We start from the raw sequence: 26,348 nt of genomic DNA, 5'->3' as shown, positions 1-26,348 counted from the left end.
GTTACCTAAAGATTACACGTGGGGCACTGAGAGTCCCTTTAGCTGTGAGGAATCTGTAATTCTGTGTCCATTACCCTGCTAATTCCTCATTTGTCCAGAGAGTTTCATACAGAGAGTTCAGCTCCTTTTTTAACAGATGAAATCTCCGAATGAAAATAAATAGATCTGATGTGTTCCCACAAATTCCATAAATCTGGTTGGGCCAGCAACCGCTTCTAATCACAATTAAGAGGCCCTCGTAATGAGTTATTTTGAGTTTGGTGAAGTGGTTCACCCACCTTTGATAAACTTGTGGTTCCTGTGTACATTTACACTTGGGGCACCACAAGACTTTCCATCAGCGGAGTCTCTGTAATCTCTCTCAGTGGAAACTTTGACCTGACAGCCAGGCTGAAAGGTCAGAGCGACTGTCACCCCACCCTACTTAGGACAGGAAACCATCACTAGATGTCTGTGCACAGGACTCGCCACGCAGCGCCTGGAGGTCCCAGTTAGGGAACTTACCCAGTGGTCCCCACGCACAGTGAAGAAAATGTCTGTGCATGAGGACCATTGTTTTTAGTTTTTATTTTGCAAGAATTAATTCCTGATTTGGATTCGGAAATCTATAAAGAGCACAATTATATCACTGAACAACACTCCTTGTGTTCCTGCTCACCATAGGCGGGGGCTCTGCCTGTGATGCAAAAGCCAAATTGTCAATGGCCATCAGCTGCAAGGACAAGCAATATTTATGTGCAGGAGGTTGTGTGGTATGGTTGGTTGATTGAATCAGCATAAAGGCGGAGCATGACACCTGACTGATCTTACACATTGAGCGCTTCCCCTGATGAACACTGGAAACTGACGATACAGTGAGGTGATTTTAGAATAATTTGATGTCATAAATTCTATTTAAATGAAAAAAAACTATTCAGGAGATGAATGATGAGATGATGATTTTAGATATTAGGTATAATAAATTAACTATATACCTATATCTAAGGAGTTCTTGGATTACTAGGGTCTGGATCAGTGATAAACAAGAGTTAAAAACCCAACATGTGGTGAAGGCTTTCAGCCTAAAAATATTGCGTGGAAGGACTTTCTTCAGTTTTAGAGAGATCACAATTTGGAGTGCAATATCTCCCACCTACACTATCATGCAATGTGTGTCCAAAGCATTCCTAATAGAATTCCCATCCCAGAATAGCATTCAAAGGATGGGAACCAGTTTATGAATACAACTATCAGTGATCCAAAATTATAGCCTCTTACTGTACATGTAGCAACCTCGGGAGCTTGGCCATTTCGAAGATGGACAGCAGGTACTCCTTATGCAAAAGGCTTCCTCCTATCCTCTCCTGCAAGAGGTTTTCTCCACTTCTGTTTCTCCTTGCATTGAGTCAGTGCCACACCCCGATTTGAAGCCCCTATCTATTGTTGAGCTAAGTCTCAAGTGCTTAAAATATTGTCAACCTACCCAGATTGTGGAAAATGTTGGTTCTGTCTGGTACAGAATTGATTCTAGGTTAACTGAAAAACAATTCTCAAATCTATCAGTAATAATCAATTGAAAGCAAAGGGAAGAAAAGGCAAATACCATGAATCAAAGAAACAAGAGCAAAAACACACCAAAATTAATTCAATCAAGGTCTGTATTTAACGATAAATCCATATGTTCCTTAAATTTTATGGTGTCGAAATGACATTAACAGGCTGTCAAGGTTTATGAACATGTATTTTGTTCCAATGGCGCAATTGAAATGGTGAAAAAAGTGCAAAATAAAGTGCTGAATGTGAACAAGATGTATAGAGTGCTGTATGCAATGATGAAACGGGTCATTCAAAAGACCAAGGGTTGGATGTAAAGAACATATGGAGGGGCTACTTTTCATGATAAGCTGACATACCACAAGTGAAGTGCAGGAGGAGAATTGGCTTAGTAGAGCTAAGAGCTCACTTGAGAACCCATGGGCCAGACGTGATTTTGATAATGCCTTTTCTTTAACTTATTCTAACCATATTTCCACCTGTAATCCAGGTGATTACTGTCTATTGTCTTAATTATATGATATAATTTATATTATACCCATTATTCCACTCATTCTTAAATCACTGCAAAAGCAGGTCACTAATGTGTATTTGTGATTTTCACATTTATGAATGCATCTCAAATTCCGTTAAAATAATTATTACTTTATTGTTTCACTTTCAGTGGCTGCAAATAGTTTATGCTTCCATTGGAACTCTTGTCTTTGCTGTTGTAAGTATGTTTACAATGGTCTTAATTTTATATTTATAAACTTGTTTGTTTATTTAAAACATGCTACCTGTAATGTTAATGCAGATCCAAAGGGTGCTGTCCAGAACCATTTTTTCACAGACATATAATTCTGTGTCCAATATCTGTACTAATGATGCACACTCACGTGTTAATTGTTGAGTTCAAATAAAACTTGTTCTTTGCCTTTCTGTAGTCTTCTCAGCTTTACATTGAAATGTTCCTATTCCCAACACTTCAGTTAGGAAAAGATTGTTATCGTGCCTATGATTTCTGCAAATTTCAGACTTAAGGGTACTCTAAGGAAGTAGAGACTTTTGCAGCCTCCTAGCAGTACTTGCAGAATGGAAATGTGGCAGTCTAAAATTTCGCATCTACAAATTCTACTGTACCTTAATGTTTAATTGTCAATAAAATCCCTTCCCCTGTTCCCTTAACACTTACAAGGTGGATTTTCCCACGTCCTCATCTTAAAATGAACCAGGAGTAAATCTCTTATTATTTTCAGAGCCAGAAACTACCTAAAAAGGTTTTCTGAATATCCACAAATTTGTGCCTTTATGGGTGTTCTCCACATCATGAAAGTGTCTCCGCCCACAACTTGCCCCATTGAGAACAATTAAGGCATCGGGGACAGAAATGTGCCTTCATAAATTATGTATGCTCCTAAATTACACATATGATGTCCTTTAGGAGTGAACACCAATCTTCTTTCCCTTTCCTTCGAGGATTCTGTACAAAAAGTCTTACATATCTCATAATCTGGTGGGGTGCCTATGGTCTGTAATCGGATACAGGCAGTTAGTGCATTGTACATAAGAATCATTTGCAACTATCTTTTTCGCCCAACAGATTTTACAGGGCTTGAAAGGGCTTTCTTTCTCTTGCTCAGTCATGGTTGGCTGTTAAATGAAAATTACAGGAGACAAATAGCTATTATTTGTATTTTCCTCTGGACCTGCTACTCTCAAGACAAAGCCAAAGGGACTACCTTTGAGTACTGCAACAAAGTCTGAAGACAAGGTTTATTAAGAAAAGTAGCTATTAGGAATAAAGCCAGTGTATCCAGAAGCTCTTGTCTGAAGAACAACTTAAAAGACACATTCAAGTTCAGCAGTTGAAGTGGGACCAGAGCAGGTGTTGGAAATACTTTTTTTTAACAAGTAATGAGCTCGGTAACATTCATCTTTAAGGTAACATGCAGTAAAAAGTAGCATTGGGGGGGGAGGGGCTGGAGTCCACACCCTTGTCACCTCATTGGTTCCTTTGTTAGTCTTGTAATAGGATGGTTAGGCTGTACCTAGTACTGTTAAATTGATGCATTACTCTCACTGCTGATAGACCCATTCCTATGTGCAAGATGTGGAATAATTTAATTTAATGGGGAGAATGTAATGTTATGTTTAATGGAAGTGAAGAACATTCTCTCTCTCTCTCATTACACCAAATGGTGTTATCTGCTCGAAGGCTTGGGTTGTGGGAGAAGGCTTGGATTGTGGGAGAATGTCAACATGTTGAAAATGTCTTTTTGGCAAATATTCAGTGTGTATATAATGATGTGTGCATAAAATACTAAATAGGGTGTTCATATAGTTGACAAATGTTTTTTTTCTTCCCATGGGAAGGAAACAACTATTTTCACTCAAGAGATTTCAGCACAGAAGGCAGAGTTTACAGTGCCAGAAAAGTATCACCTAAGTTTAAATGGTTTCAAACAGGAAATCATTGTCACCAAGCTGAATACAAATTGAGTCAGAACCTTAAGATGACATGAAGTTAACCATCATGCTGGAAGCAGAGAGAATACAAAACATAAAAACAGCTTAATAAATACTTACAAATTAGGCAATAGAAAGAAATCTTCAGATGTATAATTATGTTGTAATTAGCTGTAAGGCAGATTCTGTCTTGAAAATACATACATGTGAGATGAAGAGGCATGAAGAGAACCTATAACATGAAACAGACTGTAATGGATAGAAAGGGTCTGCTGTTGTTGGAGCAGGTAAACATTTGGAGTGCCAAATAGTAAGGTATGGAATTACCTCGGAGGAAAGAATCTGATAAAAATTGTCTTGAGTAAGAAAAATATAAGAAATCATCCCAGATACTGTTTTTGACCAAATCCTAATGGGCAATAGGAGTTATCTGAAAGTATTAAAAATCTGTAAATTGGCAGAATGCAGCTAGAAAATAGAGAAGTATTCATGAAAAACTTGAGTCTTTTAAAACAGAAAAAACAAAAACCTTTCCTAGGGGTGACCGTTTTGCACAAGATGTCTTGCTGCGCTGGGTTGCATGACATTTTGCTAAGTCTGCCCTTAGATCTGAGACTTTTTACCACCTAATCCCTATACCGAAGACAATAGCTCACCAACGTTTGTCCCACATGTTAATTGGACCTCATGTTTCACCGAAACATAGCTCCAAGATGATTCTTCCCCATTTATTGACAAATTGGTACTTACTAACTACAAAATATACGGGGACAAAATCTGCTCACCACTACGTTGCCATCCAGGTAAGTAATAGACAGTGGGTGAGGGACATAAAATACCTTTATATTTATTTACTGTCCCCCACCCACAGACTAGCCTGTCTCGAGTATCGAAACTGGCTGAGGAACCGCCCTGGAGCATTCTGGTTGACTTTAGTCTTCAGCTGTAAAAAGTTCAAGTTCAGTTTATTTATGATTTTGGAAATCGAATGAGATCCACATAAAAAGGACACAAAATAAAACATACATTTTCGAACAATAAAATATGAAATACTAATACACATAATCTTGTAAAACGTCAGATAAAATCACAGATAATAGTCAAAAACATCCGAGTGGTATTTTAATACAAATCTTAAAAACCTTTAAAAAAGTTAAAAATCCTATGACAGAACATTTCATTTGGTGGATTATAAATGGCGTGTATAAATGTGGGGGGCGACAAAATGGATAATTGTAGGCAGATTGGCCTCATCCACTTACGTCGAAACAATAAAAGAGCCGGACAAATAAAGAGCACATGGGTAACATCCTGGATGGAATTATTACACAGATTACAGACTGGGGAAGAACCGTACCATTTGGACAATACATTATTCAGTGGGAGAGAACCCTGCCTCAATAAAAACCAAAAACGGCGCACTCCCTGAGGGAGCATCCAAGTACTATAAGATTGTACTTTATTTATCAGACAAGAGTCAATAGCTGGATGGATGCCTCTCTTTGAAATACGGGCCTCCCTGTCCATAGTAAAACTTAATTTCCAGGAGGCCTGTTTCAAAGTGGCCTTTAGCTGATATGATGATAAAGTAAAAAGTACAGATTCGTCCTATTGAAGCAAGTCCACCGCAGTTCTAAAATGTTTTACAATAAATGATTGCTCACTTAGTAATCTAATAATTATTTCCAAATAAAATATCTTAATGTACCTGGTTCACCCTGTACAAGGCTTGTAACCCATCGTACTATTCCTGGAAGACCCTGTACCCAACTACTGCGCAGACCGAATTCCAACCTAAGAGCAGCAACAGAACAGCCGGAATTACCTGAGGCTAGATTCCGCAAGATTTTACCTTCTGTTATATTTAAAAAGCCCCATTTTCCTAAGTCGAGTAGTTCAATGGCATACAACAGGGAAGCTGGGATTTTTGCACAGAAAACCTCTAGTGGAAGTGCGAAATGTCTTCTGCCTTTGGATCTGTACAGGGAGATTAAGCTTTTACCTTGTGACAATGCTTTCCGAATATTGTTTCCTATGTGAGCCTTGTCACTCGAATTTCTACACACTGTTTTTCCTAGGAAGACATATGATTTTACCACTTCCAATTTTTGTCCACCTACAGACCAAGCATAATTCCCGTACTTCATCTTTTTTCCTCCCAGCATGTACATTAGTTTACTTTTAGACACATTTATCTTTAAATGGTGAGCCTCTGCATATTCATATAATACCTGCAGACGACTATTTAATCCCCTCAGTGTTAAATCCAGTATTAATATGTTGTTGGCATATAGCAAACAGACTATCGATTTTCCCCCCAATAATGGGGCGATACCTTCACTTAAAGATAAGGCATAGGGGAGGTCAGAGATATATAAGGAGAATAATAGAGGGGCTAATAAACAACCTTGTTTTAAGCCGTTTGTTGTAGGAATAACTTGGGATAGACTTCTTTCCCCTCCCATCAAAACTCTACACCAAGTGTCAGTATGGAGAGCTTGAACTAACTCCAGAAGGGCGGCCGGCATGCCGAGGTCCGATAGTTTTCTGCACAGCAAAGGACGATCTACTTTGTCTAATGCTGTGGAGAAGTCTATGAAGGCTGCATACACTTTCCCTCTTCGAACTTTAACGTATTTTTCAGTCATTACTTGCAATGCCGTTAGATTATCCATGGTACCATGCCTTCGCCTAAATCCAGTCTGTTCGAAGGGGAGAATTTCACCCAATTCCACCCAGTCATTGATTTGCGACAGAAGGCATTTGGCGAAGACCTTACCCACGGCATCCAAGAGTGCAATTTGTTGGTAATTTTGTGGAGCATCGTGGTCTCCCTTCTTGAAGAGGGGGACTAATATACTCCCTTTCCAAGATGGGAGAACGGTTTTATTTACAAAGCAAAATCTGAACACTGGGAAAAGGATTTTACTCCACGTTGCACTGTTTTGTTTTAAAACTGAAATTAGGAGCTCATCCGGGCCCATAGCCCCAGAGGAGCGCAAACCCTTGATGGCCAATTCAATATCTTTTTCAGAAGGCGGTCCATATGGTGAGAGGTCTACATCTACTCCATTGCAATCAATTACAGATCCGTTACTTGCATAAAGGTTCTGGATATGGCCAACCCATATCTGCTCCTCAATGGACACTGGCAGTGGTCTTGATCTAACTCCACAGCCTTCCCCGATGAGAGACCAGAATGTTTTTATTTGACCTTTCAATGCAGCTTCCCTCAGTTTAATCCATATACTATCCTCCCTCTCTTTTCTCATCTTAACCTTCACCCTAGTCCTCCTTCTATTTAGTAGCAAAATTCTACGATATCTTTCGGTGGAGTAGGTCAAATACTGTTCCCTAATTAATTTATTTATTTCAATATTAAGTAGACGTAGGGATCTGGGAGTTACTTTATTATTACATTTTTGGTTCGATTTTTTTGCAATTGCAATCACCGTATTCATAAAGTCGGCAAAACATGCTATTTCAAAGCTGTTCCAATTAACCAAGTTGTCCACAGCGGCCTCTAAAATACTTTCCAAACCCCTAATAGCCCTGATATCCCAGTGGCATCTTCCTGATTTCTTACCAAAGCCGACCGCTTCACTGTTTAATGTCCAAGGATCGGTCAGAATTGGATTTAAATTTACAGTGAGAGTTAGCACTTTATGATCGCTATGGGGTGTATTAGAGACCTTAAGATCTTTCAGAAGGACGAAGGAGGTACATCCCACTATCACATAGTCTAGGATGGATTCACTATTATTTGATTTACAGGTAAAGTTTGCCGGTGTATCTGAGGGTAACCTTCCATTTGCTATAATGCCGTCAACTTTTGTCAATTCTTCAAGAAGCAGTTTCCCTCTCATGTTTGTCCTAATGTTTCGTGGGAGAAGCGCTTGAGGAATCTGCAAGGATTCTTCTTTTTCCTTATTTCTAAATATATCTAAATTAAGGTTGGAGATTTTACAGTTAAGATCCCCTAACAAAATTATATGAGGCGAAGGTTCAGCTTCAGGCGCTTTCTTAATGTATAAAAAGACTTTCTTTAAAAGTGCATTGTGGCAGGCGTCTGGAGGAATATAAGCATTTATCAGGATCAGTGGTTTACATTTTTCAGCGTTGTCAAAATTAAACAATGTTATTGCCTGAAAAAGGTTGCTAGGTTCTAAGTAATAAACATATTTCCATTTTATCTTATTAGACAACAGACAAGCCACCCCGCCCCTTGCATGTCCTCTCCTGGATGGTATTGCTCTGCCATCTAGCGTAAAATAATCTTTACCTAGTAATAATTTCTCTGTACACCAAGTCTCTTGGAGACATATCACGTTTGCATCTAGTGTGTGTAGAAAATTCAGCTTTTCCCTACTATTCTTTATTCCTGCAGCATTCCACGATACAATTTTTAGTTCATTGCTAAAAGAATGGGTGTGGGGGAAGAGTATTATTGGATCTGCTCGACAGGACGCCAGGTAACCAATTCCAATTAGGCTCTCCTCTATGGAATTCCGCTGAGAGGAGAGAGGGATAGGATCTAAAAGTTTCACTTGTCTTCCGTTTTTAGAGATGCAGATTTTTAAGTCCTCGGTGTCAAGAGGACGGTCTCTACTACCTGAGTCTGCATGAATTATCGGGGGCTTGTTGCCGAGAACTCTATTTCGTGGTTTCTCCAAGAAAGGGATGACGTTGATCCCCCTACTTTGTAGGCTTTCTGACCATTGAAGTATAAGATTTACAATAATTTTGTAATTGAACCTTACCCTCGTTATATGCCCAACTTCTGTTCTGAAGATGGAGACTAAACTTATATCACTACTTTGGATAAGTTTCAAACTTTCGATCTCCAGAAGACATTTGAGGAGCGAAGACCAATTTAATATAAGATCCTTATCAAACAGAGGCAAGAAGTCTAAATGGAATGTATCTATAATTTCCCGTACACAGACATCATTAGGCATCAAAAGTTCACCTTTGCTTTCTTCCGTTTCCGGGAATGGCATAGCCAAGGGATTGAGTGCTGAAGAAGCTATGCTAGCAGGCAACTGCTGTACCGCAATTTTAACACTTGGTAACCCCTCCGTTACGAAATTATAGGGAGCTGACAGGGGGTGTGTAGTATTTGGAGGGTGGGCTTGCAAGTCAACAATGGCCCTATCACCTGCTCTATGGGCTCTAGAATTACTTGGTCTGCTTCGACATACTGGTTCATATCTTGTGATACATTGTGCGATGGCCCCTGGGAAGAATCCTTTCTAATAGAGGTCTCTACATATTCTTTTTATTTATTTATTTATGTGATTTTCTATAGCGCAAACTTTACCCGAAGGTGTCAGAGAGCTTTACATAAGCACCAGTTGAAAAACATAAGGACTTAGGATTACATGCTTTACAAAAAGGATACACACGGAAAAAATTGCAAATGTACAAGATGTAAAGTCACACAAGGAGGACATACAAGTGGATGTACTCTAAGAGTCACATAGGAATGGTAGATAGTATAAAGGTCTACTGCATATACTAGTGATTAGAGTTATCTCTATATACATAGGGAAGGGATACGAATGGATATACTCTAAGAGTTACATAGGAATGGTAGATAGTACAAAGGTCTACTGCATATACTAGTGATTAGAGTTCTCTATAAACAAAGGGAAGGGATACGAATGAATATACTATAAGAGTCACATAGAAATGGAAGAGAGCACAGCGGTCTACTGCATATACTAGTGATTAGAGTTATCTCTATATACATAGGGAAGGGATATGACTGGATATACTCTAAGAGTCACATAGGAACGGTAGATGGTACAAAGGTCTACTGCATATACTAGTGATTAGGGTTATCCCAATATACATATATATACACACATTGTAGATTCCCTCAGGCAGAGTTCCGTTAAGTGGGGTCGTAGGGGGACGTGGTCACAACACCACGGAAGGGTGGGAGGGAATCAAGGGTAAGGAGAGAAGGCAAAGCAGAAAAGGGAAGAAACATTTGAGGAACATCAAGGGGGAAACTAGTGAAAAGGGTAAAAGACGAAGGAATGGACAAGAAGACAGGTCGGGGACCAGAGAAAAACGCCTGAGAACAGCATCAAAATGGCGGGCAGGACAGAAGGAAAAGTAAAAGCGAGGAGTGTGTCAGAGGCAACAGGAGAGACAATAGAAAGGTAGCTAGGACAGGTCCGAAAGTCCAGGAAGAGGGCTGCCATAGCCAGCAAGATCGGGGGGAGAAAGGCAGTCCGCAGCAAAATCACAGCCTCATCGTCCATGTGGAGCTGGGGCAGAGGAGTTCAAACCGGAGACCAGGGGTCAGGGAAGAAAGACCACAGGCACCAAGGCAGCCGTTCGCAGAACGTGAGGCAGCAAAGTCAAAAACAAAGTTTAAAGGGAAGGAGGAGGAGGCCTCTCACTAGAGCGATCAACAGAGTTTCATGTGGGGAGAAAGTTGCCCCGGGTGGAAGGCTGTGCATCTTCCATGGAGCTTCTTGTTGCAATGCCTCCTCACCCTCGCCTTTGAAACAAATTTTTCTTTGCCTCTTTTTTGCAAATCTTCGTATCTTTTTCCCTCTGTACTTTTTAAGTTTCCCATTTTTTTCCTTTTTCCCCACACCTGATGAATCCAAAACACCCTCTTTCTCATCATTTGCCTGGGTCTTAAAAATAGGAAATAGCTCCTTTTCTACCCTTTTTCCTAAGTCCAGTTGGTTCTTCAGCACACTCACTAACGCAATCAACTGTCATTGCGTTTGATGAGGAATCAAGGATCTTCTCAATCGTAACGGCTGTATTCATTTGCTCAAAGGATTGGGAGTTACCATCATGGTCAATTAGGATTAAGTCACCGTTAGCATTCTCAACCGTGTTCTCCACCAGCTTATCTTTCTTCGCTTCTAGTCCTACTTGTATAGAGTCCGTTTTTAAACTAAGTTCCTTCCCCTGTTTACTGTTTAATAAAACCTTTAGTATTTGTGTTACGGTTTCCAGCACACAGTCTGACCCTCCAACAAATTTTTCAAGTAACTTTAGAATGGAAGATAGCAGATGTTCTAGAGATAATAAAGAGTCCAAGACAAATATTTCCTTCCGGGTGGTTTGACTGGGTTGAATAGCAGTAATGTTTAAATCAGGGCTCGTGGAGGTGCGTGACTGTGATGGAGAGTAATTGGATTTATTAGATGGAGTACTGCTGAATTATTTAAGTCCTATAGTGGCCTTAGCTACTGGGGTGTTTGCTAATTCTATAATCTTGCTAGAATCACTGGCGATAGATCTCCTGCAGAGCTCTAGATCAAGATCTGGAAAAGAGAAATCATTACTTCGAACCACTTCAACCGAAGAGGGACCGAGTGGTTCTACTATGGTTCCACCGGGGGCAGGTGTGGGTCTATGCACTATCACCTCCGCTGTTTTAAAAGTAGGTCCAGAGGATCCTTGGAGGGTTGGAGAACTATTTTGAACCCCAACAGTTTGCGACAAATGGGTCCGAGGTTCTGGGGGACCTAGGGACCCACCCTCCCCGACAGTATAACCTCTGCCATATTTGCTGATTCAACTATTTCGACATAATGGCTGTTCCCACTCACAATTACTCCTCCATCTCTGTCTCCCTCTCCATTTCTGTCTACAGTTTTTGATCCCACTTGGGGGACTCTATCCTTTCCCCTTTCCCATAAACTATATAGTTAACATTTTCCTTTTAGCTGCATACCGGAAAAATCCTTGTTACGTAGGGGATTTGATTTAGTCTTTGAACAAGTCCTTCCTACTAATAACCGCCCAGACCTTAGCTTTTTAGCTGTCATTATATTTGGCGATTATTGTAATTGAAAGTGGAACACCGAGTACTAGTACAAGCGTCAGTTCAATAAATTAAAAATTAGACAGATGGACAATCAATTAGTCATAAAGAGTGCACAAAGATAAAATAAAATAAATGCCACCGCCTTGTGGTATGGAAGCTCACAACTGCTTTTACCCCTCACGCCACCCCGCCCTGGGCCTGGGCGATTCAGCAGCGATTCAAGCAAGACCCGCACGCTGACCCCCGTCTGGCAGCCTGGACTATGGTGGCTGAGGCAATACAGGTGAACCGATAAACCAACAATAGCGGGTGAATGAGAGGGGCCAGGGCAGGGGCGTCAGGCTATCCCCCCCCACACACAGCTACTACTTCAAATGCCCCGCCCGTAGGCCCACTCACTCTACACTCGGCTCTCAACTATCTTAAACTAACTCCAACATAGCGTTGGGTTATAGCCGCTACTTGTTGTCTCGTCGTTGTCGTCGCCTCTCTGGCTTCCTGCACAGTACAGTTCAATACAGTTCAGCACCGTATAGTATAGTACAGTTCGGTACAAAGTTCAGTTCAGTTCAGAATAGTTCAGCTCTTCTCTTGTTAGACAATCCTGCTAGCACTCAACGCTCTTAAATAAATAGTCCGCCGGCAGGGGCACCTCTTTCAGGGTCTGTTCAGGGTCTATTCAGGGTCTATTCAGAGGCCGGGAGCCGGGAGCCATGGACCGGGACCGGGCCCAAAGCTTTTTAATGTAAGCAGGGAGAGGGGTTGAGGCAAATGTAGATAATGAGGGCAGATGAAATCCTGCTGGTAGACTGGGTGACACTGCTTACCGGTTACTGATGCAAGTGCAAGTGCCAGTGCCATGAGCCCGGCAATGGAGCAGCGTCTTCCGGCGTCTTTCCAGCCTCTATAGCGCCTCTCACGCTCGCTCTCTCACTCAGCTCCAATGATGGTGAGGACGATGAAACTCCTCTAACCCCCGCTGCTCCACTGAATACTGCTCTGCTGAATGCTGAATGCCGCTGAAACTCGGAAACTATGACGGGGAGGACGGCCCTGCACACAGCTCACCTGCCGGCCCCTCCCGCAGCCTCGCAACCTTGCAACCTCGCACGGACTCCTGCTGCTCTACTCCGCTCTGCAGAATGCCACTAAATGCCGCAGATGACCCGGCAACTCAACTCACAGGACAAGCGGGCACCAGATCAACAGGTGGAAGGGGGCCGGGGGCCGGGCCGAGGCCGGGGGGCCGGGCAGCCCGCACGGCTACAATCAGGGAACCGCTCGTTGTTCACCACCTGCACCCGCAGCCGTCGTAGTTGCACCAGGATTGTCGACTTGCGTTCTGGCGTTCTGCTGTAAAAACAAAACCCTCTGGGTAGATGCTTAACCTTCTAGAAGATCTCCAATAAACCTACACATCAGGTAGACCATTAATTGGATTCTATATTTTCCAGTCCAGAGACCCTTCCGCTGCTCAGATCATACTTGAGTCCCTTTCCATAGTAGGGTAGGATCACAAAGGGGAAAGTTGTTCCTATATAATCTATCTATAAACAGTAGGAATTGGAAACTATTCAGTATTAATATGTTTACTTCTCACCTACCTCCGTATTCACAGGGTTTCTTAGCATTTTCTCACAAGGCGATTCAACTCTGTTTCTTAAAGACCTAATTGCCAAGCTAGCAAGAAACTTGAACACCTTCATTCTGGCCATTTCATGCAAGGTCATACTACATCAAAAGCATAACTCCAATCTGTGGTTCTGTACTAAACGTTCTCGGGCTACACTCATGGCATATCAGAGCAAAAGGAAAAGGAGAAAAACCTGTAATTCAGAGTAAAAAACTCATTATGTAGCTGCCTTTGAAACTTATAATGTTCAGACCACAGGTGCAAAGACCAGCTACTTCTCCGAATGTATTACAAGAGTGTTCCCAACTTCACAAAAGAGATCTATACGGTGATTGGAGAATTAAGCTTTACTGTAGCATTGCAGGCCCAGCCTCTGCATTCAGTTGACATACTTGAAAACCTGACTTTTCTGGATGACAAGATTGACAAATTGTAATCAGTTATGAAACCATTTTGCTTCTGCATATTCCAGATGCTGCTAATCCAGGGCTGCCTATGTAGCCAGTCTGTTAGACTGCAGCCATATTGTTATGGGGATTTTCCTCCGGACCCAGTTTAGGACAGCAATGGCTTTCACAAGGATTGAAGCACTCCACATGTAATAGCCCAAATTCAGCTTAGTCCATATAAAAAGACATCCAGAAAATCTCCCATGCAGATTATCTTCTTTTATTCCATTAAAGTTCTGATCCAATCCCAACCAACGCGTTTCGCCGAGGTTACTTTACACCTCTCGGCTTCTTGTGAAATCTGATTGTGCCTAATCATTTGATTACGCAGCGAGGAGTTGGGTGTTTTTCATCCTATAACTTTGAAGCACCCTTAGAGCTTTTTTTGTTGTGCTTGAAATAGATGGTGTGATACTTCTTTAGCGCTTGCAAAACTCCAATCAGCACCCGAGGTTTAGTAGGACAGCAATGGCCTCTGTTCTGATGAATGACAGTTTCTTTCTTGACAGTTCATGCTTAGGAATGGTCATCGGCCATCAATAAACCAATGCTAAAAAAGGAAAAAAAGCCTTCCTTGGATCCCAGTCATCCTCCAAAGTTCCCTCTAGGAAGAAGCAAAAAGCTGGTGGTTATTTGAGACCTTGTTGACCTTCGAAAGCTCCTGTATGGAATGGTTTTATTAGTCTTTCTTGCTGCATTCAAAATGAGTTACCATTAAATCCTTACCTCTAGGCTGTCTGGGGTCCGCTTTACAGTACCTGTTCTTGACTGGCTGTCTTCTTATGTCTACAGCAGGACCTAATGCGGTCCTCTTCCAGTCGTTTATGCTGTCCTGCAGTGGTCCATTCTGCTACCATTGCTGTTTACAGTTCGGACCCTGACCCAATTGCAACATCCCACATGTGGTGATATTTCCTTGGCACTGATGACACCCAGACGTTCTTCAGTACTGAGTGGCCTTGGAAGTGGACCATGGGTCAGCCTTGATAAAAAAACGCTAGTACCTATAACACGATGGTGGATGGTCGCAAACAATTTGAAACTAAAACTAGTTAAGAAAATTGTTCAGCTCTAAAAATCATATAAATAGGTTGGCAACAACTTCTAGTCCACATCTATAGCCCCACTCTCACAGCAGCATCTAGTCTTTAATCTTGGTATCCACTTTGCTATTCAGCTCTCCCTCCATTCCTCACTAGCTAAAGTCTCAAACTATTTTTTTTTAAAAGCACTAAAAATCTTTCTTGCATCACTTTTTGAATTTGTAATTCAATCAAGATTGAACCAAGCATTAAATAGACTTCGGTTAGGTCCAAAATGTGACAACCAGACCCCTTTCTGGACTTTCGAGAAGTGTCCTTATCCACTTGATTGTAAGCGAGTGCACCAATTTACTGCTCCTCCAACGAATCCTGTTCAAATCTATTGTTATCACCAATAAGGTCATTTACACTAGGGAACTACATTTTCTTGCAGTCAACTTCGAACGACATCAACTCTCCCTCTGATCAAAGAATGCCTTCTGTAGACTCCCAGATCAAGAAATTCCACGTTTGGAGATAGAGCTTTCTCCATTGCGACTCCAGCCAAGTAGAACTCTTTACCTCTGATCCTGAGAGCAGAAAGCTTGCATCGCAATTTCACAACACAATTGTCCTTTTACCTACTGGTTTCTTATGTAACGTGACATATATACTCACCACTCATAATGTTCTCTGTCTGTCTGTGCTTTGCTTCCTTGATATGAGGGCCTTCAGATTCCCAGTTTTGGTACATTGTCTATTGAATATGTTACAATGCTAGTTCAAGTTCAAGTTCAGGAATTTGTATATCGCACTACTCACCCAGAGGGTCTCAAGACGCTTGAGGGAGGGTGGGTGCATTACTTATCGAATAGCCAGGTTTTTAGTTGCTTTCTGAAGGAGAGGTGGTTCTGTGTAAGTCGGAGGTGAGTGGGGAGAGAATTCCAGGTTTTGGCCGCTAAGTAGGAGAAGGATCTTCCTCCCATGGTGGATCTGTGGATGCGCGGAATTGCGGCGAGGGCTTGATTGGATGATCGTAGTTGGCGGGTGGGTGTGTAGAAGGACAGTCGTGGGTTGAGGCATTCAGGTCCTAGGTCGTAGAGGGCCTTGTGTGCGTGGGTGAGGAGACGGAACGTTATTCTCTTGTTGACGGGGAGCCAGTGGAGATCCTTCAAGTGACCGGAAATGTGAGCATGACGGGGAATGTCCAGTAGGAGTCTGGATGAGGCGTTTTGGATGCGTTGGAGTTTTTTCTGTAGTTTGGCTGTGGTCCCGGCGTAAAGGGTATTTCCATAATCCAATCGGCTGGTGACCAGTGCGTGGGTGACTGTCTTTCTTGTTTCGGTGGGGATCCAGCAGAAGATTTTTTTGAGCATGCGTAGGATATTGAAGCATGAAGATGAGACGGCGTTGACTTGTCTGGTCATCGAGAGGGAGGAGTCTAGGATGAAGCCGGTTACGTGCATGATCTGTAGGTATGGGTGCTGTACCCAGGGCCGGTGACCACCATGAGTCGTCCCAGGCAGAGGGGGATGATCCTAAGATGAGGACTTCCGTTTTGTCCGAGTTAAGTTTTAAACGGCTGTTCTTCATCCATTCGGCTACTTCTTTCATTCCTTCGTGTAGATTGGTTTTGGCGGTGTTTGGGTCTTTGGTGAGGGAGAGGATCAGCTGGGTGTCGTCTGCGTAGGAGATGATGTTGAGGTTGTGTTGGCGCGCGATGGATGCGAGGGGACTCATGTATACGTTGAAGAGGGTGGGGCTGAGTGAAGATCCTTGTGGTACACCACAGATGACTTTGGTGGCCTCTGATTTGAATGGGGGGAGGTGGACTCTCTGGGTTCTTCCGGCGAGGAACGAGATGATCCAATCCAAAGTTTTTCCTTGTATTCCGACGTTGTTGAGGCGTTGTATGAGTGTGCTATGACATACTGTGTCGAAGGCGGCGGAGAGGTCGAGTAGGATGAGGGCAACTGTTTCTCCGTTGTCCAGTAGCGTTCGGATGCCGTCTGTAGCTGCGATGAGGGCGGTTTCGGTGCTGTGTTTGGCTCGGAAGCCGGACTGTGAAGGGTCGAGGGAATTGTTGGATTCAAGGAAGACGGCGAGCTGACTTTTGACGGCTTTCTTAATGACTTTGGCAGGGAATGGGAGGAGTGAGATGGGGCGGTAGTTCTTAAGTTCAGAGGGGTCTGCTGTGGGTTTCTTCAGAAGGGCGCTGACTTCGGCATGTTTCCAGCTTTCCGGGAAGGTAGCGGAGTTGAAGGAACAGTTGATGACATCGCGGAGATGGGGTGCGATGATGGAGTCTGCTTTGTTGAAGATGTGGTGGGGACATGGGTCGGTTGGCGATCCTGAGTGAGTGGAGTTCATCAGGCGGATGGTGTCTTCAGTGGTGATTGGGTTCCAGGCGAAAAGGTTGTGAGAGTGCTGTTTTGGTTCGGAGGTGGGTGGAGTGGACTGTTCATCGGACTGGTTTTCAAAGCTGTTATGTATGTCGGCGATTTTGTTGTGGAAGAAAGAGGATAAAGTGTCGCAGAGGTCTTGTGAGGGAGTGATGTCGTTGGTGCCGGCGGTGGGGTTGGTAAATTCTTTGACAATGTTGAATAGTTCCTTGCTGTTGTGGGCGTTGTTGTCGAGTCGATCCTTGAATGCTGATTTCTTGGTGGATCGGATCAATTGGTGGTGTTTGCGGGTGGCGTCCTTGAAGGTGATCAGGTTTTCGGTGGTTGGGTTTTTTCTCCAGGTTTTCTCGAGGGTACGACATAACTTCTTGGATTTCTTAAGGTCATCGTTGAACCAGGGGGCCTTTTTGCTACCTTGTTTGATCTGATGGTTTTTCAAGGGTGCTAATACGTCAGCGCTGTGGGTGATCCATTGTGTGAGTTTGGTGGCAGCTTGGTTTGGGTCTGATGATATGGCAGGAGGGTTTTGGTTTAGCGATGTGAACAGTTGGTCGGTGGTGATTTTGTTCCAGTTTCTTCGAGGAATAGGTTGTGGGGGGTTGTGGGTCGTGGTCTTTTTGTAGCTAAAGTGAACGCAGTTGTGGTCTGTCCAATGGAGAGCTGTGGTGTGATCAAAGGAGATGTGTTTGCTGGAGGTGAATATAGGGTCGAGCGTGTGCTTTGCGCTAGTTTGGTTTATATTTGCACAACAATCCTTAAACGTATTTTAGCATTGTTTTGCTCTGCTCTAACACAAAGCTTCTTGATGCAGACTAATCTATAAATACATTTAACGTACAATAACGTGTAAGAAACAAAGCATAGGAGCCTAACCACATTATATGGGCTTCCTTGACTACTCTAAAGCATATAACTTGATATACTGGAACTGATTTTGATTAAAACACGAGACCAACAGTATCTGAGACATCTAATCATAATAATAGTCATTTACGCTGTATGGGGGAACTGCCAAAGAAAATAGCCTCAGAATAGATCCAGTTAAGGGATATATCCTGGCTCCAGTGATATGCAACCTGCAGGTAAATGAACATCAACACATTGGATTGACAATCCTGTAATGTGCAGATGACTCCCTATTAATGGTCATAATGGAAAATTCCCTTCAAGGACATTAGATACCACACAAATGCAGTCACTTTACTAAGGACTACTACTAAGACCGCAACTAAATAGAGACAAAATTGAAACAATGCAGGGAGGTCTGCAAGAAAATCTTGTAACTGGATAGTGACAGGGTGGAATGCATCTGAGAACTTGTAAATCTGGGTATTATGGGTTTGAACAAGCTTTCAAGGAACCTCACAACAGCTAAGCATTCAGCAAAGAAGAAACAGATAGGAGAATCGTTTCATTTGCACAAAGAGTGGGCAACCAACTGTACCTGCAAGTGCTAACCAGATTGCAAATCATGTTAGAATAATTGAGGTCCTTTGACAGAGAGTAACAAGTCACGGGGTAAAGCTGGAACCTAGGGAAAGTTACACTTTAAAAAAAAAATACCATAAGGAAATTGCACAGTCACACCAATATTAAAAGTCAAGGTAGACTACCTAGCAGCAGTAGTTTAAAAAAAAAAGTACATCACAATCCTTCATGAGTAGGAAAGATTCACTAGCATAAAAAAATTGCCTGAGACTAGGAAAAATAATTAAGAATAAAAGGCAAACGACAAAATAATTTGTTACAATAGATTTCTCTGCACAAGCATCTAGCACCAAAATCCTTTACACAAAAAAGTAAGCAAACATTTCAATGATAATCGATAAAACTGGCAGATCGTATTCTATACCATAGAAATGCATCTTTTGTCCTGCTAAATGCTGTAATTGCGCTTAACCAATATGCCCATTGAGAAAACTAGCTTATTTACTAGAGCAAAGCCAAACACTGTGCTTGTGACTCAGAAAAGATGTTCCCTACTGTTATCTACATTCCCAATTCTAAATGCATTTTTTTAAATAGCTTTCTAACCTCTCAGAAAAGCATGAATTAAAGATGGTAATTATTCATCCCTTCTTATACTGTCTTCCTGTGCCCTTTTGTGCGCCTATACTTGTGTTAGAAGAGGGCATTCCCGTATCTTAGGGCCATATGTATCAAGCCTTATGCGATTCGTTAAGGCTGAAATTCGCAGAATTTCAGCCTTAGCAAATCGCAAACGGCCTTTTTACCGACTTTGGAATGTATGAAAAATTAGCAAAATAAGAAATCGCAAAAAATTGTGATTCCTTATTTTGCTTTAAGGAACCGCAATTTTGCGATTCCTTAAATGCCATGTATGAAGCTTTTAATAATTGCGATTTCAGATTTAGTAATCGCAAATTACCACCAACTTGTAGTTGGTGGTAATTTGCGATTTCTTGTAAATATGCACAATTGTGCATTTGTGAGGGTGGCATATGACGCACACACATGCTCATTGGGCATGTATGTGCACCATATGCACACACATGTAATTTACAGGGGTGCAGCAGGGTGTCCTTGAGACACCCCTGCACCCTTGAAATAATTCTCAAATTGCGATTAGCAAATTGGGAATTATTTCACAGTCATTTCTATGGGCCGCCTGGCCCATAGAAATGAATGGGAAATTATTCCTTATTTGCGAATTTGCAATAAGGAATAATTGGAAATCGCTAAAAAATAGCTATTTTGTACATACATACCATTTAGCGATTTCTAAATAGCGATTCCTTCAAATTCGCTATTTCGAAATCGCAAATGGTGATGATGATACATATGGCCCTTGATGCACTTTTGGGGATATTTAAAAAAATCTTTTTAATTAAAAAAAAAAGAAAATGAAAATAGTGTTGTAGGGAATGTGTTGCTCCCATTTAATCCCCCTGGATTTTTAATTTTTGGACTATCCGGTTTGGGATTTTTAATGTGAGTGAGTTCGATACCTGTGTTGCATTCACATGCATGTGCACACATGTGGAGGCTGAGCGTGTGAGATTACCATCTAGCTCAGCCCAGTATCTGCACACACGTAGCCTCTCTCAGAAGGGATCGGTGAGGGATTTGTACTGATCTGGTGCAGGCCTTATGCGAGTGGGCATTCATAGTGTAGGGGTCTAGTGCTATCTGAAAGACAATGTGCTCACTTCATTATATCTTATGGACGAAATCTGCGCCACAACAGGGTTTCACCATACTTCGGTCTAGCAACACCACCAATCAGGTGTCAATTTTTGGATGAACATGTATGGAGTGCAGATCCGCTTTTGTGATACCTTTTGTGAGAGCTGTCCTCCTTATGGTATTTTAAGAATTGTCATTTCCCTAGCTCAGCCATAAGAAGATTCCAGGCCTTAGTTCCCCCTGTTGGGCCAAATTAATGACTTTTCTGGCCAGCAGGAGGTTCAAAGGCCTCCCCATACAAAAGAACCCTTAACAGTGTTGGGTCTAGTTCCTGGGAAGGGAAAGGCTGGGGAGTAAAACTACTGTATCTGCTAATTAACTCTTCACACTGCAACTGGCCTGGTAAAGCCGAAATCGACAAACAAAGGAAAAAGACCCGGGCCCAGGATTTACTAACCTTTGAGGCAACACACCCTTTCAAGGCAACTTGAAGCACTGCGCCGTATCTACTAAGATATGGTGCACTTCTGTTGTCTCATAGCCTAGTGCCAAAGCGGTAACCCTTACGTCATGGTGCAAGGTTGCCTACATCCCGGACAAGATTGTTTTTGTGCAGGAAGGGATTGCTTCTTAGTAATAGAGAAAAGAATAACAACAAATTTCTCACTATAAACAGATGTGTCAGATATATATATATATATATATATATTCAATATTTGGGTAAACTCAGAAATATTGTCCTTTCAAATCTGTACTAATTTTCAGAAGTCCAGGCTCTTCTTTTTAATTCTTTATTCAAAAGTCAAACACAATCTCTTTATTCAAATAGCTTCAAATAATTTATTGATCTATAATACAAAAGATTTTCAACACATGCAGCCAACACGTGTAGTGTTCTCCTCCATTTGGTGCACCTTTGTAGCAGATGAAACACTGAAGAAGAAATTGTTAGCGGTAGATAATGTGATCCGAACACTCCTAGGGGATGGGGGTGACCCAAGAATATCCCTCCCAGAATTGATGAGGAGCTGGTATGATTGGGGAATAGCTCTTCCATCTCTTCGCAAATATTATTGGGTCGCCTAACTTACAACAGTGATTCACTGGGTTCAGCTCCCACAGGATGAACCCGCTTATAGAAAGGATGGACGTTCATTGCAACCAGGAGGCCACCTCAGGGTCATAGATGGTGGGAAGCGCTACAAGTCCTTTCAACTCCGACTTCCATTATGATTCACATATGGCACACAGCACTGGGGGCTCTGGGGTGAAGCGGTAAAATCACCCAAGCTATCTGCTATGGGACACGGCGAAACTGGGCATATTGGCTACGCTACAGGGCTTCAATCAGTGGGACTTGATAAGCGTTTTGAGCGTAGGGGACCTGAGGGCACATGGGGAGGTAATATCCTTTGCCGACTTACAAAGTAACTATCAGTTGGCGCACACAGAGACATACCGCTACCTCCAGATTAGCCACGCTTTGTGCAAGGCACCGCCAAGCGGGGAGAAGCTCCCAGAGTCCTCTCTGCTGGAGGATAGGCTGTTGGATGATTACATGAAGAAAAAAGTTATGTCATAGACCTATCATAAACTCCTAAATACCTCCCCCGGCCCCTTGCCTGGTCTGCAAGAGAAATGGGTGGGTGATGTGGGTGGGTTGGAGGATGAGTACTGGCAAGAGGCGATTGCATAACCTTGGGAAGTAGCTATACTCTCCAGATGCTGCCTGATGCAGTTGAAAATCTTACACAGGACTTATTACTCATTGACAACAATGGTTAAGATGGGTAGGACTGACTCGGCGCAATGCCCCAGGGGTGTGGCCGTGAGGACTCATTTTTCCATTTGCTGTTGAAGTGTCTGGAGCTCCAGAAATATTGGAGGCGGTTTCGTCCTGTCTTATGGCGCAATCGGCAAAGTGGTGTTTATTGAATATTTGGGATGAAACTGACCTAAGTAATAAGGATCGTCCCTGGGTGATGTCAGGATTTATGGTAGGCAAACGCAATATAGCCAGGAAGTGGAGGGAAGCATCTAATCCGACTGCTAGAATGGGCAATAGATATGGACTGGGTATGCAGGCAGAAAGGGTCTGTTACGAAAGCAGATACTGCCCAAATAAATGGACTAAGATCTGGGGAAAGTGGAAAGAATACAGGGGATGTTGGAAACACCCATCGATCGAGTTAATCCCCTTGAAATGGCTTGAATGTATATCTCTTAGGTGGTTACATGGACCTGACATGTCGGAGATGCAGGAATACACTGAGGGTTTGAAAACTAAGAGGAGGAGCTTGTTGCGCTGTCTTAATGATGAATAACAGAATTATTTTTGTCACCAAAATGTCATGTTTGATCTGCAAATTAAAAGAATACAAAAGCAAGTGCAAGAAGTTAACAATACAGACCAAATAATGGTTTTGGTGTATAGAACTCTGTCTATACATCAGCAAGGATAATATTCTATCGTAGGCAAGCAAAAAATAATTCTCAATACATTTCAGGCATTCCTCTTCAAAGGATCCAAGATATGGGCAATGTTTAAACGTGAAGGAGTGATCATATGACCTGATTTCTATATTAACTATATCTATAAATATAAAGACCATTTAACCAGACCACTGATGAAGCTGGATTCCGCAAAACCGCTTCTGGATGCACTTGCTGAAAATGTTATTGATAATAGACCAATGAAATATTTGAAGCTATTTGGATAAACATATATTGTTTGGCTTTTGAATAAAGAATTATGAATATTAAGAAGAATCATCTAGATTTTGGAAAATGAGTATGGACTTTATTGGTCAATATTTCCTAGTTTCCTCAATCAAAATTATTGACATCGAGGGCTATTGATGTCTTTTGGAGTAGAAGCGCCAGGCTTTTTCTCAGATACACATTTTTTTATACCATATTGGTTTAATGATTTTGAGTGTTCTTCAATTTGGAATTATGTAAACTGAAGAGGATATTGGTTAGACCATGGTATTGCACAGTGGAGGGAAAGGAGTAAAAATTGTTGATTGAGATCCTTAAATGAATGAATCTTAGGCATGTCATTTACCCTTCCAAACAGTTTTGTTTAATGTTTGTATATAAATATAGGGTTAAACCTTTTGAAGTCTAATGAATTTGAATTCATTGGCTGCTCAATCCCTTCATACATTCTTCTGTATATTTTATGGTTTGAAAACAAATAAAAATGTCATAAAGGTGAAAGCTGTATTTGGCGAAACCATGTAATAAACTAAACTTCCTAGCAAAATCTTCATAAAATAATTGGTTCCTGCTGTTCATGAGATCACTAGTATACTGGATGAAAAGTTGTTTGTGTACAACACATTAAAAAGTGACTAAAAATGAAATTAAAAAAGCAAAGACTAAATTCTGTATTTTCTTTCTTTTCCTATTAAGTACCTGGTGGTGGACACCCAGATCATGCTTGGAGGAAAGCACCGTTACAGTTTGAGCCCAGAGGAATACATCTTTGCAGCTCTGAACTTGTACATTGATATTGTAAACATGTTCCTCTTCATTTTACAGATAATTGGACTTGCACGCTAGACAATATGTTTTCTACAGATCAGAATATGTCTTGCCCAACAACTAATAATCGTGATGATCGTTTGAGATAGAGAAAGTTCAGAAGACAGTGTGAACATTCCTGTCAGAAGATTTATTTAAAAGGATGCAGGGGAAATACCACTATGAAGATGCACATAGATTCAACAGGAACGACTGTAGAATGGCTTGAAATGTACTTGATGTATGTTTTTAAAGCATTGTTTACACTCCACAATATTTAGGAGTCCTATTATTGCATGTGGAATCATTGTGTTAGTGGGTGGGGAAACAGAGAAGCCCATGTTTAGAGCGCATTAGTATAGGTTTATGGCCACTGTGAGTTTAAGATACTAAGAGGAAGGACTGAAATCTACTCTTGTTACTGGCAGCCACAGCATATTTCACATTAGATGGGAACTAACTTTCTACCCCACTGAATAACAAGTGACCTCATCGGCTGCACTGCGTGTGAAGCCAAGCAGCAACGGCTACCTATGCGAAAGAGTTGCTTCCAAACTAGTGGGTTGTAGAAGTTGACTCCAAGTACAAACATATTAATTCACCCATTTAACCCCCACAAACCCAATCCAACCGTTTACCATCAGCAGAATACTTTTGGCGAGATATACACGTGCCAAGATTCAGGGGTTACTGAATGATAGTTCTAGAAGCAAGTTGTGAGAATTATGCTGGCACTTTAGGATGTCTACCCAAAGTTCACACAAAAGAGATGAACTGGAGAATGTGTTTTGCTGCAACCTGCCTACATGCAAGTTATGGTATAATGGGCTATCCTGTGCTCTAATGTACTATTGCTTATGGTTTTCTTAATTTATGGCTACCATCATTTGCAGCCTCAGGCAAGATTGTATTTGAGATATTTATTATTTTATTTAACAGTTTTACATAGCTCAGACTTCACCAAGTGATATTAGAGCACTTTACATGGAACAAGAGTAATTAGTACAAGTCAAGTCCAACAATGATAACATTATATTGAGGGAGGGGGGAAACTAAAAATAGTACTCAGGGTGGTTGCTATCTTATTTCCACTGTTTCCTTTTCTTCTGGCCAGTATAACGGTCAGTGGAGTTAACTGACATGCAAGGAAAATAAATACGTTTTGGGAGTTTTTCTGAAAGAGGGATGCCTTGTCATATGCTCAAATGTGTAGAAAGAATGCCACAGCATTGGGGGAGGAGGTCATAACTGGGAAATAGTTGCTCATGGCTAAGCATATTTTGAATTTTGTTGTCTCAAGAAGCAGGCAGTCTTTGTTCTTTGAACCTCGCAATCTTCCTTCTGCTAGATTCTTCTAACCGCAGATACCTCAACTTTTGAATATCCTTCAGGTGGCAGTCTAGATCTGGAAACTCTTTAGCAATGCCCTTGCGTGCCACTAGGTGGTGTTGTGAGTCTCCGCAATCTGGAAGTGACATATGGAGTCGCATATAATCACCACCCACGCACACTTGCATCAGTTTCTTTCCACGCCACTAGATTCCGATACAGAGCTACACCTCATTTCGTCACAATACTAATTTTCATAAAACTTTAGATATTTTAATATCAATGTGCAATTAAGAACGGCACCCCCTAAAACCACAGGGTTTAAACCCTGTAGGGGTCATCGTAAGTAAATGTTTGTAACACATCCCCATCAGATTTGTCTTTGGTACTTGAGGTCAGACCATAACTTCAAAGCATGTAGCTACTGTACATCCATAGGCACGATTCTTGTGGCTTCCTGGAGTAACCTCCTGCACCCAGGCTCAGGTAAATAGAAAAACCACCCCCAAGTTCATCCCCAGTCCTGAAGAGACCTTCACAAAGGCGTACGGTTCAAATGCTGCTGACATTAATATAGACAGACCTTGTACGTTAAACCTCACACTGTGGGAACTGCCCAGTGCGGTCTCATGTTATGTGCAAATTAGGCTGTCTTGTAAAAACTAATGTACCTTTGACGCTCGGTGTAATTTTGCTTATGCATTGTGTTACTGTTCAAGTCTAAAATAAAATTTGAATCCAGATGGATTGCACTTAAATAAGCCATACTGGTTGCTCTATATTTGTTTTGAAATTGATTGATTCATGACAGGTATTTTCTGTCCTATTATGAAAGGTGTGACTAAGATTAATTTAAGGCAGATCATTTCTATCATATTTACATTTTTGTCTAACATGAGTTACTTGTGAACACCTGTTCCAAATTTATGCTTGATACCCATGTTCACATGGACATTTGGGTTTCTCTTGTAATTCTTAACCGATTTCACTGCGTCTCAACCTTTCAGCAACACGTTGTACTATAACACTTTGCCCTTGCCTCTAGGAAGGGCC

The 26,348-nt window shown here is 41.7% G+C and overlaps 1 protein-coding gene across 1 annotated transcript in view; it reads left to right on the top strand.

Moving 5' to 3' along the window:
* LOC147688954 (protein lifeguard 1-like) overlaps window positions 1–26,053 on the top strand; it is a 206,904-nt gene extending 180,851 nt beyond the window's left edge. The window contains exons 9-10 of the mRNA XM_086941860.1: window positions 2,198–2,245; window positions 23,856–26,053. Of these exons, the coding sequence (XP_086797986.1) occupies window positions 2,198–2,245; window positions 23,856–24,005 (198 nt within the window). The 3' untranslated portion in view covers window positions 24,006–26,053. The remainder of the gene's footprint in view (window positions 1–2,197; window positions 2,246–23,855) is intronic.
* Window positions 26,054–26,348: the final 295 nt, after the last annotated feature.

This window comes from Lissotriton vulgaris, chromosome 10, assembly GCF_964263255.1.
Source record: "Lissotriton vulgaris chromosome 10, aLisVul1.2, whole genome shotgun sequence".
Taxonomy (NCBI): domain Eukaryota; kingdom Metazoa; phylum Chordata; class Amphibia; order Caudata; family Salamandridae; genus Lissotriton; species Lissotriton vulgaris.
The sequence above is the reverse complement of the archived record's forward strand: the minus strand, read 5'-3'. Positions and strand labels throughout refer to the sequence as shown.